The sequence below is a fragment of the Heteronotia binoei genome, chromosome 12 (assembly GCF_032191835.1).
Source record: "Heteronotia binoei isolate CCM8104 ecotype False Entrance Well chromosome 12, APGP_CSIRO_Hbin_v1, whole genome shotgun sequence".
NCBI classification, from domain to species: domain Eukaryota; kingdom Metazoa; phylum Chordata; class Lepidosauria; order Squamata; family Gekkonidae; genus Heteronotia; species Heteronotia binoei.
The window spans coordinates 69,676,154-69,692,108 of NC_083234.1; the positions used below are offsets into that span (position 1 = coordinate 69,676,154).

The 15,955-nt window shown below is 44.9% G+C and overlaps 1 protein-coding gene across 2 annotated transcripts in view; it reads right to left on the reverse strand.

Annotated features, from left to right (window-relative positions):
* The window catches only part of SLC25A25 (solute carrier family 25 member 25), a 45,105-nt gene extending 29,202 nt beyond the window's left edge, over nucleotides 1–15,903 (reverse strand). Inside the window, exon 1 of one of the 2 annotated variants that reach the window (XM_060251169.1) lies at nucleotides 15,608–15,903. In XM_060251169.1, coding sequence (XP_060107152.1) covers nucleotides 15,608–15,868 — 261 coding nt within the window. In that variant the 5' untranslated portion in view covers nucleotides 15,869–15,903. The remainder of the gene's footprint in view (nucleotides 1–15,607) is intronic. The other variant, XM_060251170.1, reaches the window with a different exon arrangement.
* Between the last annotated feature and the right edge of the window lie 52 nt (nucleotides 15,904–15,955).

Genomic DNA, 15,955 nt, shown 5'->3' on the forward strand with positions numbered 1-15,955 from the left:
AACAACCCTCTAAATGGGCTTAGTTCAAAAAAGGCATATTTGAGAAAGTTAAAATTCTTAAGAGTAGCAAAGAAGTGTCAAGGAATTAAGAAACAGCTGCTTATTGGATAGTTCGCATTCATTAATAATCCAAGAGGTGAGCAAGCAAGACCGTTTCCCCAAATGACTTCTGCAGCGATTCATCATCACATCTCAAAGCTCTCTTAGAATACTGAGCCAAGAAGAAGAGGAGTTGCTGGCAGTAGACAAGGCATCACACCCAATGCCACACTATTGCTTTCCTGACTTCCTTCTGCATAAAGCTGTATGGTCACACCAAAGTACTTGCAAGATTACATGTTAAGAGTTCCACATTTTACATTTTTTAAAATGGAATTTATAATCTAATCGTTTCAGATTTTTTAAAAAAGTACACAAAGCCTTTGCACCAGCACAGGGAATTCCGTGTAAGACACTCAGTAAGAAATGCTTATCTGTTGTTTTTTTTTTAATTAAAAAAAAAGAAGGAAAGGTGGCTTCAGCCCATCTGAGTGGGGGGAGGGGAAAGTATTTCCTTAGCACAGTTTTATACCTCATCCCTCCTCAAGGAGCTCAGGGCAGCATACATATAAGAACATAAGAGAAGTCATGCTGGATCAAGCCAATGGCCCATCCAGTCCAACACTGTGTGTCACACAGTGGCCAAAAAAAGCAAGTGCCGTCAGGAGGTCCACCAGTGGGGCTAGAAGCCCTCCCCCAGAGCACCAAGAATACAGAGCATCACTGTCCCGGACAGAGAGTTCCAACAATATACAGTGGCTAGTAGCCACTGATGGACCTCTGCTCCATACACCTATCCAATCCCCTCTTGAAGCTGTCTATAAGAACATAAGAGAAGCCATGTTGGATCAGGCCAATGGCCCAACTTCTGTTTTAACTTCACATCAACCCTTTTTGGTAGGTGAAGCTGAGAGAGAACGACTCTCCAAAAGCCACCCAATAGTTTCATGACAAAATGGCTTGTGCCAGTCCTTGTCCAACGCTGTAACTGTTACAGTACATTGGCTCTTACAGAAGAACGCAAAGACTACTAATCATTGGGCGGCCACAAAAATACCCAGTTCACTGGCAAGGTTCAGTCACAATGCAACAAAAAACTTGGCATTATATCATTGCACAGGCAAGCACAGAGGATTCATGGGATTGCATACTCTTTCCAACCCCTTCCCCCTTCACACGCAGTCAGCCAACTAAAGACTATGGCTTTTGCAGAAGTCTGCTGTGCCAGAGCCAAAAACTGTTTTAAAATGGGAAAACGACTGCCGCAAAGAAGAAAGGGGGAAACACAAGTCCAAGGATGTTCACTCCTGTAACAATCTAAGCTCTGTGTACGAAGGAGGCAGAGCAGTAAATTTAGACAAATTTAGAAAGAACAAATATCAGATGGTCTTTAATAATTTACTCTGCCGCCTGCTAAGCAGCATCTTTGCTCAAAATTAGCCCCAAAGTTTGGCTCCTTTCAATGGATACTTAAAATCAAAAGATCTGAATTTGCTATCATCAGCAACATATCTAATTCTCAGCATGGCCCCATCTGCGGATACTTAAATCCAGAGACTGAGGCCATGGACAGACTAAAGAGATCTTTCTAGAAACCTAAGGAAAACCCACGTTTATTTTAAAAAATCTGAAATTTTAAGAAATACATTAGGTGATGAGAGCACCTGAAGCTTTAAGAAACAGATTTTCCAAAACTGAATACCAAACGGGCTTTGTTCAGATGTAACAGGATAGTGCGGTTTGTGTACTCCTTCCTGCCATCACGCACAGCCAGAGTTAAGCATATCCAGGCCCACAGCAAGCCATCGTTTATGATCTGAATAAGAGCCAGTTTGGTGTAGTGGTTAAGCGTGCGGACTCTTATCTGGGAGAACAGGGTTTGATTCCCCACTCCTCCACTTGCACCTGCTGGAATGGCCTTGGGTCAGCCAGAGCTCTGGCAGAGGTTGTCCTTGAAAGGGCAGCTGCTGTGAGAGCCCTCTCTAGCCCCACCCACCTCACAGGGTGTCTGTTGTGGGGGAGGAAGTAAAGGAGATTGTGAGCTGCTCTGAGACTCTTCAGAGTGGAGGGCGGGATATAAATCCTATATCTTCTTCTCCCTGCAAGCCATTGTTTAGATCCTGGTTGGCAAGATAAACAGATCACTTTTCTGGTTTAAACACAATGGCAAACTATGACCTGCCACTTAACCAAAAGCTAACTGACCATATGTGAACAGAGACAAGTGAGCACAAGTCCAAAGATCCCTCAGGTTCATTCACATAGACACAAACTATGGTTTACAGCTTACCAGTGACCAGGGTGTTTTTTTTTTTTTTTAACAGGAATAGTTTTGGCAGGCTTGCAAATGAGTTCTTGCTGGGCTTTTTCTACAAAGAAACCCCTGTGCAAAACAATGGTGCTGTCAGGGGGTGTGGCTTAATATACAAATCAGTTCCTGCTGGGCTTTTTCTACAAAAAAACCCCTACCAGTGACAGCGAGCGTGGAGCTGTGATTCGAGTATCTGACTAGGATCTGTGAGAACCAGGTTCAAACCCCCACTCTGCCATGGATGCTGGCTGGGGGACCTTCAGCCAATTATACATTCAGCCTAATCCATCCGAAGGAGTTGTCATGAGGATAAAATGAAGGAGAGATCACAAATCACTTTGGGTCCCCATTCAGGAGAAAAGCAAAGTAGAAATGAAATAAAATCTCCACTGGAAGTTTCTAGCAGTGTAAGGACACCTCTCTCCCCCCGCCCTTTTTACAGGCTCAGTGGGTAGTGGCAGATTCTTATTCATGCAAAAGTACTTCTCAAAATGCCATTTTGCCTATGAATAAATAGTGAGAGAAGTATGTACAGAAGAGAAAATTTCTACTGCTTTCATTCCTTTGAATTAGTTCTCCTTATAAATGTTCTCAGCAACAGTAAGAAGTGGTTTACAAAGCTTGTAGATTTGGGCAACTTAACGTTTATTAAGAAAGGCAATACAAGCTGCCCCAAATCCAGCTCACTACTCATGAGTATGGTCTGGGGGGAAAAAAAATAACTTTGGTACATCATCAAAAATGCCTTGAGAAGCACGCAACCACTCGTAAACTTCAAGTGGCTAGACAAGGAACGTCATTAGTACCAATTATCTGCTTTGTTAGTTATAAATTCTCAGGTTTGGCAAGGAAGGATACTAAACAAACATCTACTCTAACAAAATAGTTGGCATTTACGGAATAAGTGATGTAATAATAACATCAATAATAACAAGTGGTCAGGAACCAATTTTCTCCAGGCTGGTTTGGCCAGGAATCCTGTAGGGTTCCCTCCGCCCCTTCATCTTCTGCGTCACTGGGGCTGTGGGAGGGAGGCATTTGTGAATGTCCTGCATTGCGCTGGGGTTGGACTACCTGACTGTGAAGGTCCCTTTCAACTCTATGATTCTGTGATTTTTTTTTAAAAAAAAAACCCTGTTTTGAATCCCTTGGAAGAAAAAGGTAGGATAAAAGTGTCCAAAGCGTAAAATGTACGAACAATCAATGAAACCAGCTTGTTAATCTAACATCTAAAGCAGGGAGTCATGTACCTACCCTGCAGGGCAATAGTCAAGCTCCAGAAACATGAATCACTCAAGCTTCCTGCGTTCCTGCCCTGTTTGCATGAACTACGACAGCTCCAGGTACTCAATCTTGGTTTGAAGATCTAAACATTTACGCTGTGTAAATTACCTTCAATAAATGAATACAGTCTAATTCTCACTGGGGTGGTCAACATGCTGTTTGGATTATACCGGGGGTCCCCAACCCCCGGGCCAGGGACCGGGCCATGGCCTGTTTGCAATGGGCTGCACAGCCTTGCACCCCCCCCCCCCGGCGCTGCCTCCTCCTCCCCCCGTTTTCACCATTTTAAGGCTGGGGAAGGGAAGGAGGCAAGGGAAGTGTTGCTCACCGCTGCTGCTGTGGTTTTCCCATTGATTGGCTGGGGGGGGGGGTCAGCCTGGGAGGCGCTTCACAGCCCCTTCCCTGGCCTTAAAATGGTGAAAACGGGGGGAGGAGGTGGCGAGGCTGCGCAGGGGGTGACAAAGGAAGGAGGAGGAAATGGAAAAGGAAAACAGGAGAAGAAGGTGGCGAGGCTGCGTGGGGGGTGGCGGAGGAGGGAGGAGGAAAACAGGGGGAGGAGAAGACACCACGGGGGGGAGCCCAAATTGGGTGCCCCCCACCCTGCCGTCTCTGGGGCCAGTCCATGGAGACAAAGGTTGGGGACCACTGGATTATACCACTTCTGACTGCTGCCAGTTCTCACGTACAATTCTTCTCCATTAAAAAAAAAAAACTTCTGCACACAGAGAAAACTAGACGTCAGAGACATACTAGCCTTTTGTTTTCAAGGAATTATTCATGTTATAGAAAAACTTTCCAGCATGTAAGCTTCCACTTGCAGTCTAAAGTCCTAAAGTCCAGATAAAGGATTCCCCACTCCTCCCCCCCCCCGGGCTGGCTTTGAGCAAGATCAAGATCGGTAGCCATGCTAGTCTGTCTTTAGCAGTGGAAAAGAGCCAAGACTCCAACATCTGAAGAATTGAGCAGTGATTCACGAAAGCTCATATCCAGCCACAAATTTTGTTAAGTCTTTAAGGTGCTTACTGGACTCTTGCTTTTTTCTACTTTGAGACAAGATGCTGAAGAGGACAGCGCTCAGTGACTAACTTTCATGTTTTTCCATGTTGATGACAGGTTTTGTTTCCTGTTCTACAGGAAGCCATGTGTAACACCGGGCTGCACTTCAGGTTAAATCAGCGATGCCCATGAGTGAGAAATACCAAAAAAGCTGCCACTTAATATTTAGTTTCGAGCTTTCTAATGAAAGCTACATGAAACCAATAACTAGTACATACGCATTAGGAAGAGTGGGTCTGAGAGGTCTGCAGATCACTGATGACCGGTGTTCCCTCTAAACTGAGTTAGTGTGAGCTAGCTCACAGATTTTTGGTCTCCAGCTCACACATTTTTGTCTTAGCTCGGGAAGGATGGCCCCAGAGCACACTAATTTATGCAGCAGCTCACAAAACAGAATTTTTGCTCACAAGACTCTGCAGCTTAGAGGGAACATTGCTGATGACATCCGATAAGCCAGGCAGTTGTGGAGAGGGGGAGCCCGCAGATAAGGCAGAAAGACTGCTGAGGGTAATGGGAACAGGTAGCAATAGTGAGCACCTGAATGCAGTAAGAGGTAGGTGCATGGGACCTTGCCAAGCATAATGACTGGCATGTACAGTAGCCAATCGACATGATTATCCTACTTCATGCAAATGTGTTTACTGGAGCAAAATCTCAGCTGTGTTTGGGTCTTCATCTACACACAGCACTATCTGTCTGGAATCTGAACCAGGAGTCTGGGGTATGTTGTATTTGTACCCTTCCAGTTTCCACTGCGCTTTGTTTCTCAGTAGTCTTCCCTAACCTCCAGTATATCAACCTCCTGTGGCAACAACATGGCTACTGGGGTATTTCTAGTGCCCCTTTTATGCCTTGATCCTGTGACCACAGTTGGGTAAAAGGTTACAAGACTGCTCCTGAGCATGTAGGATCTGGGCTCTAGTCTGGCTTCTCTTTCCTGTTGGCCACAAGGTGAGCTTTGACTTTTTTTAACAGAATCTTTCCATAGCAAACCCATGTTTCCTGTTTACCACATAGGTGCCCTTCCTAAGTAAGTTGGGGGTGGGGGGCAGACAAGAAAATCTTACTTGACCATGCAGTTGTATAGACCAGGGGTGGCCAGACTGTGGCTCGGGAGTCACATGTGACTCTTTCACACGTATTGTGTGGCTCACAAAACCTCCACCACCTACTGGCTGGCTTGGAGAATACACTTCCCCAAGCCAATCCAGCCAGCGGATTGAAGAATGCATTTAAAGTGCTCTTTTTCCATCTCTCCCTCCCCCCCTCAGTCTGCCTTCCTTCCTGTCTTGTGGCTCTCAAACATCTGACATTTGTTCTATGAAGCTCTTTCATTAAGCAAGTTTGGCCACTCCAGTGCCCCAGTGTCTGGCATTTCTCTTACCTGGCAAACGACTAGTGCTCCTAAGCCTTGCATTGCATAAGACTTGAACTCCTGTGTCTGAGATGCCTGGGCAGTTCTATCTGGTTGACTGCTCTGAATGAGCAACCAAAGCATGTGAATGCTGTGACTGGAACAGTCATGTTCCTTCCCATGTGTGCACCTGGCAAAAAGGAACTTTACTGCAGGAGTGAACTTCAACCCACAACTAAAGAGTGCCTTGGAGCTTATTCATTCCAGAGCTTCTCTCAGCCACAACAATTTGCTTCCAGTAGGTCACTGTGTTCCCTTTGTTTCTTTTTTCTTGGTATCTTCTGTGTAAGGGCATCAGAAGCGCAGGATATGGGGTGCAGAGCCAGGCAATGGCAAACCACCTCTGAACATCTCTTGCCTTGAAAATTTCACAAGGTTAGCACTAATTAGCTGAGAGTTGACAGCAACAAGAAAAATAAGGGGAAGCATGGGCACATCAATCAGCATAATGCCATCGGCGTGCTCTCTGCACCATGCTGGGGTGTGTGTGTGTTTGTTACACACTTCCCCACTTGGGGAGGGACCGTGTGTCAGTAGCAGAGCTTGGCATGAAGAAGATCCCAGGCATCTCAGCTTGAGACTGAGGAGAGCTGCTGCCAGTTTGAGTAGACAATACTGACTTTAATGGGCCAAGAGTCTGATTCAGTATAATACAGTTTCATGTGTTATGTGTTACAGAGCAGCCATACGGTACCTGCAGGCACCATGCTAGCAATGTGGTTCAAAAAAGATTAACCAGTGCAAGACAGCAAGTTTACTAAACAATTGCTTTGATATAAATCTCAATTTTTATTTTGCCATGTTTAAATAAAGAGATGTAAACAAAGTACCATTAAGATAATAAAAAGTACAACAGTCCCTATTTTGCAGAATGCCCCAACCAAATTCCTTAGCAGCCAACACTGCGCTGCAGCTTCTATATGACATGTGACCTTGCTTTCTCTTTTTATTGCTGGTTTTTATAAGGCTATGTACTTTTAAATTCTACTGTTTATATTGTGTTGCAGTGTAATCTCATGAGCCTGTCTCTTCTGAACTAAACAGCACAATATGAATACCAAGAACCTGAACATATGAAGAAGCTTGGTTCATCAAATACGTAGGTCACCAGGTCAATCCCTGACATCTCCATTTAAAAGATGCTAGGCAGCATGCTTGGGAAACTCCTCCATCTTATCTGGATAGTCACTGCCAGACACTTTCAACAATGCTGGGATGCATAAGACATTCAAAACAATAGCCAAAGCATTACATTAATATAATTCTAGCCATGAAGCATGAAGTAACCAATGCCAAAAAAACTGGCAAAAGCACCATAGGAAATATGGGGCAGAGCAGTTGTCCTCATCTATCCCCTATTCACTCCTTCTCAAATGGGTACTAGAAGTTCTGGGCCATGCGCCACTATGCTTTTCTTAGCTCTATGGCAACACCTCCCATCAGCCAGCAAGATGACACAGCATAATTGAGGAAGTGGCATTCTACATATCTGAGTTACAGTGTCCCCAATGCCCCATTACAGTGGAAAACGGGGGAACTATCCAACTGCCCAGTTGCCTTGCAGATTTTCTAAGTTCCCTGTGGGGGGATGCAGCAAGCACAACGCTATGTAATCATCTGTACAGTGTTGCTTTTCCTAATATTGATAATTCAGCTACCTTCTCCATTGCCCTGACCTCCAAAGTCTTTTGCACATGGCGGCAGCAGTTCCTTAGCCATTGGGGCAGAACCAAGCAACTGTGTAGGAACAGAGGATGAGAGAGCAGAGGATGCTGTAACATCGGCATTCGGACCTTGTGCCACGAAGCAGTGTTTTCCGACAAATATTTTCAGAATATGCTCATACCGGTAAAGCAGTGATAACCATTTTAATTAAAAAAGGAGTCAGAAGGAATAGTAGAAAATTTGTTTTATTAGAAACGCTTAAAAGATTTAAAACTTACACCAAAACTGCAATATATCAAACTGGTTCTGTATAATATATCATAAATCCCACACAATGAACATAAGAGAAGCCATGTTAGATCAGGCCAATGGCCCATCCAGTCCAACACTCTGTCACACAGTGGCAAAAAATGTTTATATACACACACACACACTGTGGCTAATAGCCACTGATGGACCTCTACTCCATATTTTTATCTAAACCCCTCTTGAAGGTGGCTATGCTTGTGGCCGCCACCACCTCCTGTGGCAGTGAATTCCACATGTTAATCACCCTTTGGGTGAAGAAGTACTTCCTTTTATCCGTTTTAACCTGTCGGCTCAGCAATTTCATCGAATGCCCACAAGTTCTTGTATTGTGAGAAAGGGAGAAAAGTACTTCTTTCTCAACTTTCTCCATCCCATGCATTATCTTGTAAACCTCTATCATGTCACCCCGCAGTCGACGTTTCTCCAAGCTAAAGAGTCCCAAGCGTTTCAACCTTTCTTCATAGGGAAAGTGTTCCAACCCTTTATGCAATGGTCCAGCAGAAAAGAGGATCCCAGCCTCATTAGGAGGCCCATCTAAATTCAGGCAGCTGCCCTGGAAGCCTGCCCCACGGAAGAACTGCTGCAACAACGGAATGGTGGTGACTCCTGGTCTCAGCATCAGCTACTGATTGGCCAGCGCCAGCCACCTGCCTCCCACAGGGATCCCTGCAAGAGGATGGGGATAGCAAAGGCCACCTAAGGCCTGTCAGGTTGCCTATGAGGAAGGTATTCAGCCTCCACAGGCTCTACGAGGGGGAAACTGGTAAGAGGAGGAGTAGCAAGGTGCTAGGAACCCTCTCTCCTGATTCCAGTGGGGGGGCAGCCACAGCTGATGTCAGAGAATCGGGTGGGGGGGGAAGGTCCCCTGGCACCCTCTACACTACAGTGCTTATTATGTTGTTGCGTTTCATGGTTAACATAATACTAGAACAAGGACCCCACCCATCTGAAGTTCACTGTGCGCCAAAAGAACAGGAACATCCCTTTAACTCCATACCAGCAGTTGGGAGACCTCCGGAGCAGCAATAACCTTTTTTTTGCTGTTTCTAAATTCCCCGACAAAGTCAGAAGCTGACCCAGGCCTTCCCTAAATCCTTCGCATGAGGCATGGGTAGAGTCTGCGGCAATCAGAAATAATGCTTGGCTACCGTCAGCCAAAAATTTGTGACCTTCAAGGTAGCTAATTAAATAATCCAAAGCAGAGAATTAAGTCTGAGCAGTCATGAAATCTTCAACTGTTTATTACCTGTTCTGTGGATGAGACTCACCCACAACTTTTTCAACTACTCGCACACAGATGCAGCATTTTATTATAAGGCAACCCAAAACTGCCGTCCAAATAGGTCACAGAAAGACACACAATACAGAGAAAGAGAAATCAAAGGTTGCATAAAATGATATAACAGACGGTTGCATGCTAGACCAATGCTGTTGCTTTATAGGTATTTTAGATGATATAGATGCTGAAATTTTTAGTATCCATAAATAAATATAACAGACAAAACTGTGATATTGCTCACCAAGCAACTCATCTGACACGACTATGAGCTGGGACTACACAAAAGTGACATGAGATAGACAGACATCAAAATTCCGTGGGAAATTAACACAATTGCCAACTTTTGAACCAGATCAGCAAACACACACCAGCCCCTGTGGTTTACGGTGGGAGGGAGCTGGCCGTACTTCTTTATGCGCAAGAGAAGGCAAGCGGCACAGCTCACATGCTGGAATCTAGACAGCCGAGACACATGAGAAGACAGGAGAGTTTCCAGAGTCTACAAGAGAAGAGATTAAAAGTCCAGATGAGGATTCAGCACAAGTATAGATGGAAGAAATGTCATACCAAGGAAGTACTGAGGTAAAGCTGACAGGGAGACTCATGCTAGGATAAGATTAGTAAGAGTCAACAGGTTCAGGGCAGACAAGGTTACACACAGCAGAAACACACAAAATGTTCAAGAGAGGCTGCCTTTGAGCCCCTTTTTACATCAAATTTGGTCCTTTTTTTTTTAATTGCAATGCAAAGTGGTTTCCAGGCCAAAGTAAACATTCACATTATCAACTGAAGACTTATCTGATCTTGAACTGCATTTTAAATCTTTTTAATGGATTACAATCAAACACTGGCATTTATTTACAGTCTTCTACAAATTCTGCACTTATATCTACTGTATGTTCAATAGCAAATACATGCACATATTCACCATGCAATTTCAGTTTACCAGGGGTGTCAAACTCATTTGTTATGAGGGCCAGATCTGACATGAGACCTTGTCGGGTCGGGCTATATTGTACCTATTTAAAATCAGGCAGCAGATTCAGATTCAGGTAGCAGAGATATAAACTTTACAAAGGACACAGGCAATCACAACTAAAGTTTTTTTTTTAAAAAAAATAAGTAAATAAAACATGCTTAAAACATTAGTGCTTGTTGGTCTTAAAGGTGCTTTCTTTATATTTCTCCCATGCAATCCAGGGAACTAGGGAAAGGAAGCTCTGGCTCTTTCCTTCCTTCCCCAGGGGACCAGGAGGGGGAGGAGCCTCAGCCAACAGAATGGAACTGTGTCAAGTCCCACAGGGCCTGGATTTCACTCGGAAGAGAATTACATCAGGCTGGGCCACGGTCAAGGACAGCCAGACCATTTTGAGACCAAAGACTACCAACAAGTTGGTATTCTTTGAGCATTAAGCTCTCTGAGGAGTATATAAGGAAAGGCGGTCCTGGAGAGATGATGGTCCCAGATCGTCTAGGGCTTTGGAGATGAGCAGCAGCAGAACCTTTGGAGCCAGTGCAGCTGATGGAGCACAGGTTGTATATGCGCACTTCAAGGAGGTACACCCATAAGGACCCACACAGCTGTTTGGCAGACCAGTTGAAGTTTCTCGAGCAAGTTTAAGGACAGCCCTGAATAGTAATCCAAGCTAGAGGTGACCATTGCATGCATTACTATGGCTAGAGGTCCCATAAAGTGATTGTGAGAGTCTTCTGTAAATAAAGGTGTTGTGACTGGACTCCCCCTGTTTAAGCATCCTTAGCATAGGGTTTGACCTAACAACATCAACTACACCATCTCATTCTCATTCCTTTGCTCATCTTCTAATGCTGTATATGCCATTAAATGCCAACAATGCCCTTTGGTTCTCTATACAGGGTGGATAGGTCAAATCCTATGCCAAAGGATAAAGGGACACAAATCTGATATCAAGAATCACAAAATTGAGACATCTGCAGGAGAACACTTCAGCCTTCCAGGACATTCAATGGGGGACTTCAAAATACCTATTTAACTGCAAAAGAATTTTTTAAAAGATTAAAATGGGAGATTGCTAAATCACAAGTTATTGCAACACTCAGGACAATGGAAACCCCAGGGTTTAACAGATATGTTGGTTTCTTATCTCACTACAAATGCTAATGTCATTCCTTTCTCTCATCTGTTTGTAAACTCTTTTCTTATGCCGTATGCTAACTTGCTGCTATTCACAGGTCTTACCAAATTACTTAACCCAATCTTAGCTACATTTACGGCTCAGCTACTTATGCATCTTGACTCTAATTAGACCTTCCTTGGTGACACCCTCCCCATCCACCGCCTATATGCAACGTTTGATGAGTTCTGTTTCAATGTATCTGGAAAAGTATGCATGCACACAAAAGCTCATACCCAGAATTAAACTTGGTTGGTCTTAAAGGTGCCGCCGGACTCAAACTTTGTTCTGTTGCTTCAGACCAACACAGCTACCCACCTGATACTATGTCAAAGAATTATATAGCTTTGTTAATTAAGAAAAAAGACATAGTGCCACCTCCGCCAATCCAATCACATGCTTAAAATTTAAACCCACTGCTCTATCTTCCCATACAGCGAACAATTATCTCTAACATCTTTTACAAGCTCTTACCACATTCTCCCTAATAGCTTTCTTATGTGAACCTTTGTGTCAGTACCTGTTCACTCAAGGGAGACAATGCACCCTCCTCCACATTTTTTCAAGAGGGAGTATGCCAGTGGCGCTATTCAGACATCACAAACCATGGATAAGCAAACTATGGTTTGGTACATTGCCTGAATCCAAAAACCATGGCTTGCAACTTGCCAGCAAAACAGAATCAAAGTGGAGCAGTTTTGCAAACCATGCATTTGTGCTATTGTTTAACACAACTTCTAAATAATGACAAAGTGCAATATGTTTAGGCTACCCTGTATATAATCTGTGATATCTTAGAGCAACATAAACAAAGGAAAAAACAAAAAAAGCTCCCTCCTCCAAAGAGGGAGACAACTCCTTTGTCCTGGGGCTTGTTTTAGCTGGGATGAAAATTAAGTAACTAAGCAAAAAAGACCAGAGCAGAAACGACTTTTGAAAAAAAGAAGAGACAGCCCCACACAGACCTTCAGGTGAAGCAGAGGACAGAGGACTTTAGGATGACTGACGGTGGATAAGCAACAGACAGAGGCAGTAAAAAGGGCAGAAATATAGTATGGGGTAAGATCATAAAGAGCTTTACTGTTCAGGACAACCTTGTGTTAAATGCTGAAGAGAACAGGATTGTGGGAGGGTCTGAACAATAACTACTCCTGTTGATGACAGAATTCAGGATAGCGATTACATGAACAACATGTAACAAAAAGGCTTAAGAGAAAATAATGTTGCTCTAGCCAAGGCCAGCCAAAGGATCAACCAACATTTAAACCGAGGGGAGGATTGCCACAATTTGTACAGAAAGAAATTGTGTGACTGATGAAACTGAAAATGAGAAACAAAGGAAAGGGCAAAGCAAATTTAGGTTTTGTCTGCCAAACAGTGTAGATGATGATGACTAATGCAAGCAATAATAAGAGGATAAGAAAGATTACAGGATCTAGACAGCAATAAAACAGAAAAGAATAGGTAACTGAAGATACAGAGACAAATATATATCTCTACATGAAAAGCAAGTAAATCAAGTGTCCAAGAAAGCCATCTACCAACTTCATTTTGCATGAGTACTGTCCCCTTTTTTGGACTCAGCCAAACTAGCCATATTAATTAACGTGCAGTAATTTAAAAACTGGATTACTGTAACTCACTTTACCCTTAAGTCTTTGAGAAAAAACATGTAGCTACAAACTGAAGAAGTCTCCCATGTACTCAGACACAACACTGAAACCAGCACAGACGGGATTTCCCATATGTCCCATCCAGACACTGACGAGGATGCATATCCACCTCACTTGAGCACCGTGGCTACATCACCTGTCTTCCAACCATATCCTGGGAGCTACATAAGAACCTGGCAGCAACTGTAAGTAAATCGCATGGTAAGCTCAGTAGAGCTTTCTCCTAAGAAAGTCCACCTAGAATAACTGCTTCTTTCTCTACAGCAAGCCTCACTGAATCCCTTGAGACTTGCATCCCAAGTAAACTAGCCTAGCTCAATCTCTAATAACAATTGACCTTACATCAAGCCACAACAAAATAAGGAATAATTTCATTTCCCAAGGAAGAAACCTGACCATTCCATCTCCTAATTATCTGCACCACACACTTCAAGATAATCTTTCTCTCCTAACATGATCAGTTTCTGATTCAATCATGAGTCATTCAGTCATGCGCGCCCCACCTGCAGCCTATATTCTTCAGCCAAGACACAGGTTGACTACCAGAGCAAGAACAGGACTTGAGTTTCATATGTTTCAGAACAAAGAGGGAGCAATCAGTTAACTTGGATCCAAATTTCCATCTGGATCAGGAACTCACTGGATAGAGCAAATCAGAGCCTGTCGGCTCAGAGCCTCATCCTGCGGCAATTAAGGCAACAGCCATTTGTTTATTTTCATCACAAGTATCAAATAACTGGAAAAATGCTTAAACACATAATTATTGCCACATTTTTCCTATCCTTCTCCTAAAAAGCATAAATAAGTCTCCCCTGCCTCTTTTATCATCACCAGGGGTCATTTTGTAGAAAAATAGGTGGCAAAGCTCATTAGCATATGCCCTCCAGCCAAAAGCAACCTGATGCAATAAAGGAGAGCCCCAGGTGAGAGAAGCCTGCTTGGGCTGGCTAGAGATCCAGCCAGCCCAAGCAGGCTTCACTTGCCTGGGACTTTCCTGGCCCACGCACCCCCAATCAAAAGGCCAGCAAGCCATCCACTGCCCAAAATCACATAGGAACCGGAAAAAGGGTGGCATGCGATTCTTCAGGGGTTAATGAGAGCTGCTGGGGGTGTGACAAAGCCCCTGGTGGCTGGCTGGCTGCCCGCTCTAATCCAGCCATTGTTATGTAGCTGCACCTACTATTCAAAGGACAAAGTAAGTAGGGAGGAAAACAGGGAACCATCAGAAAGGTTCAGGAGCCGCACTCCTGTGAGCTCCTGCTGAATCTGAGGCCCGATCACCACAACAGCCTGAATATTTCTAAGGCATATGACAAAATTGGAATCCATTAAAAATATTCTTTATTTTCATTTAACTGTTTCGCTATCTCCTTTTGTTGTAATCATAACTGTTTTGTTAAAAGTTGTAAAAAGGGAATTGAAAAGCAAAGCATTGTGAAATATATTGCTTCTGCATAGTTTCTGCATATTATGAATCTCTTTAATAAATATGAACATTTTATATGATCATACCCATTTCCTTTTTTCTACTGTACTCTTACTAATTTTAAAAAAATAAACATATTTTTAAGATTTTTTTTATTTAAAAAAATCCTTGCAAGGTAGATAATGCTGAGAGAGAAGCCTGAGACCACCCAGTGAGCTTCACAGCTGAAGATAGGAACCCCCAGGCCTGTAGCTACAGGTGGGCCTGTGGGGGCTCTGCCCCCTGACTTCCTGTTGGGAGCCCCCTGACCTTTCCTCCACCTGCAGGGATGAAAGCTGAGAGGCTGAGGAACACCTCTCCATCCCCCTCCCCAATTTAAATTGCATGGGAGGGATACCTGGAGCAGCCACTGCCCCCCATGCCATTTAAAGGGCTGATTGGCAGGCCCTTTAAATGGCATGGGAGGGGCAGCAGCTGCTCCTAGGTACCCCTCCTGTGCAATTAAAATCACAGGGGAGGAAGGGGGCGGCCCCTGGCCTCTCAGCTTTCACCCCTGAGTCACAGTGGCGGCAGCCAGGGGAGGGGAGCCACAGTGCTGGGCATGTAAAAAAGTCAAAGGGCACTTAATGGCTCCCCTCCCCTGGCTGCCACCACTGTGACTCAGGGTGCCTTACGTTCCCTCCCACTCACCCCCGCCACTGCTTGAGGGGCCGCAGGGGTGTAAGCTGAGAGGCCAGGGGCCGCCCCCTTCCTCCCACTGTGCCCCCCTTTCCAAGCACCAAGAATACAGAGTATCACTTGCCCCAGAGAGACTTGCAACAACAGGCTGTGGCTAATAGCCACTGATGGACCTCTGCTCCATATGCTTATCCAATCCCCTCTTGAAGCTGGCTATGCCTGTAGCCGCCGCCACCTCCAGTGGCAGTGAGTTCCACGTGTTAATCGCCCTTTGGGGGAAGAAGGACTTCCTTTTATCCGTTCTAACGAGACCGACTCACCCACAGGTCCCTCTCGGAGCGGTGGAGCCCGAGCCGCCCCAGACCCACCGCCAGGTCGTGGACGCAAAGGGCGCCGTCGCGGTTGACGTCGAGCAGGAGGAAGAGGCTGTGGAAGCGCCGCTCGTGCTCCAGGACACACGGGGGAGGAGAAGCAGGGGTCGCCTCACTTGCCGGCAGCTGCCCGGAGGCACTGCCGCCGCACTGACAGAGAACGCCGCTCACCACCGGGGAAGCCAGCGACCGCCGCGCGCCGGCCGGCATAGCCACCTCACAGAGCCGCTCGCCGGTAAATGGCGTCCTCCTCTTCCTCCGACGGAAGCGGGCTGAGCTTCCTCTCGCGCGGAGCAG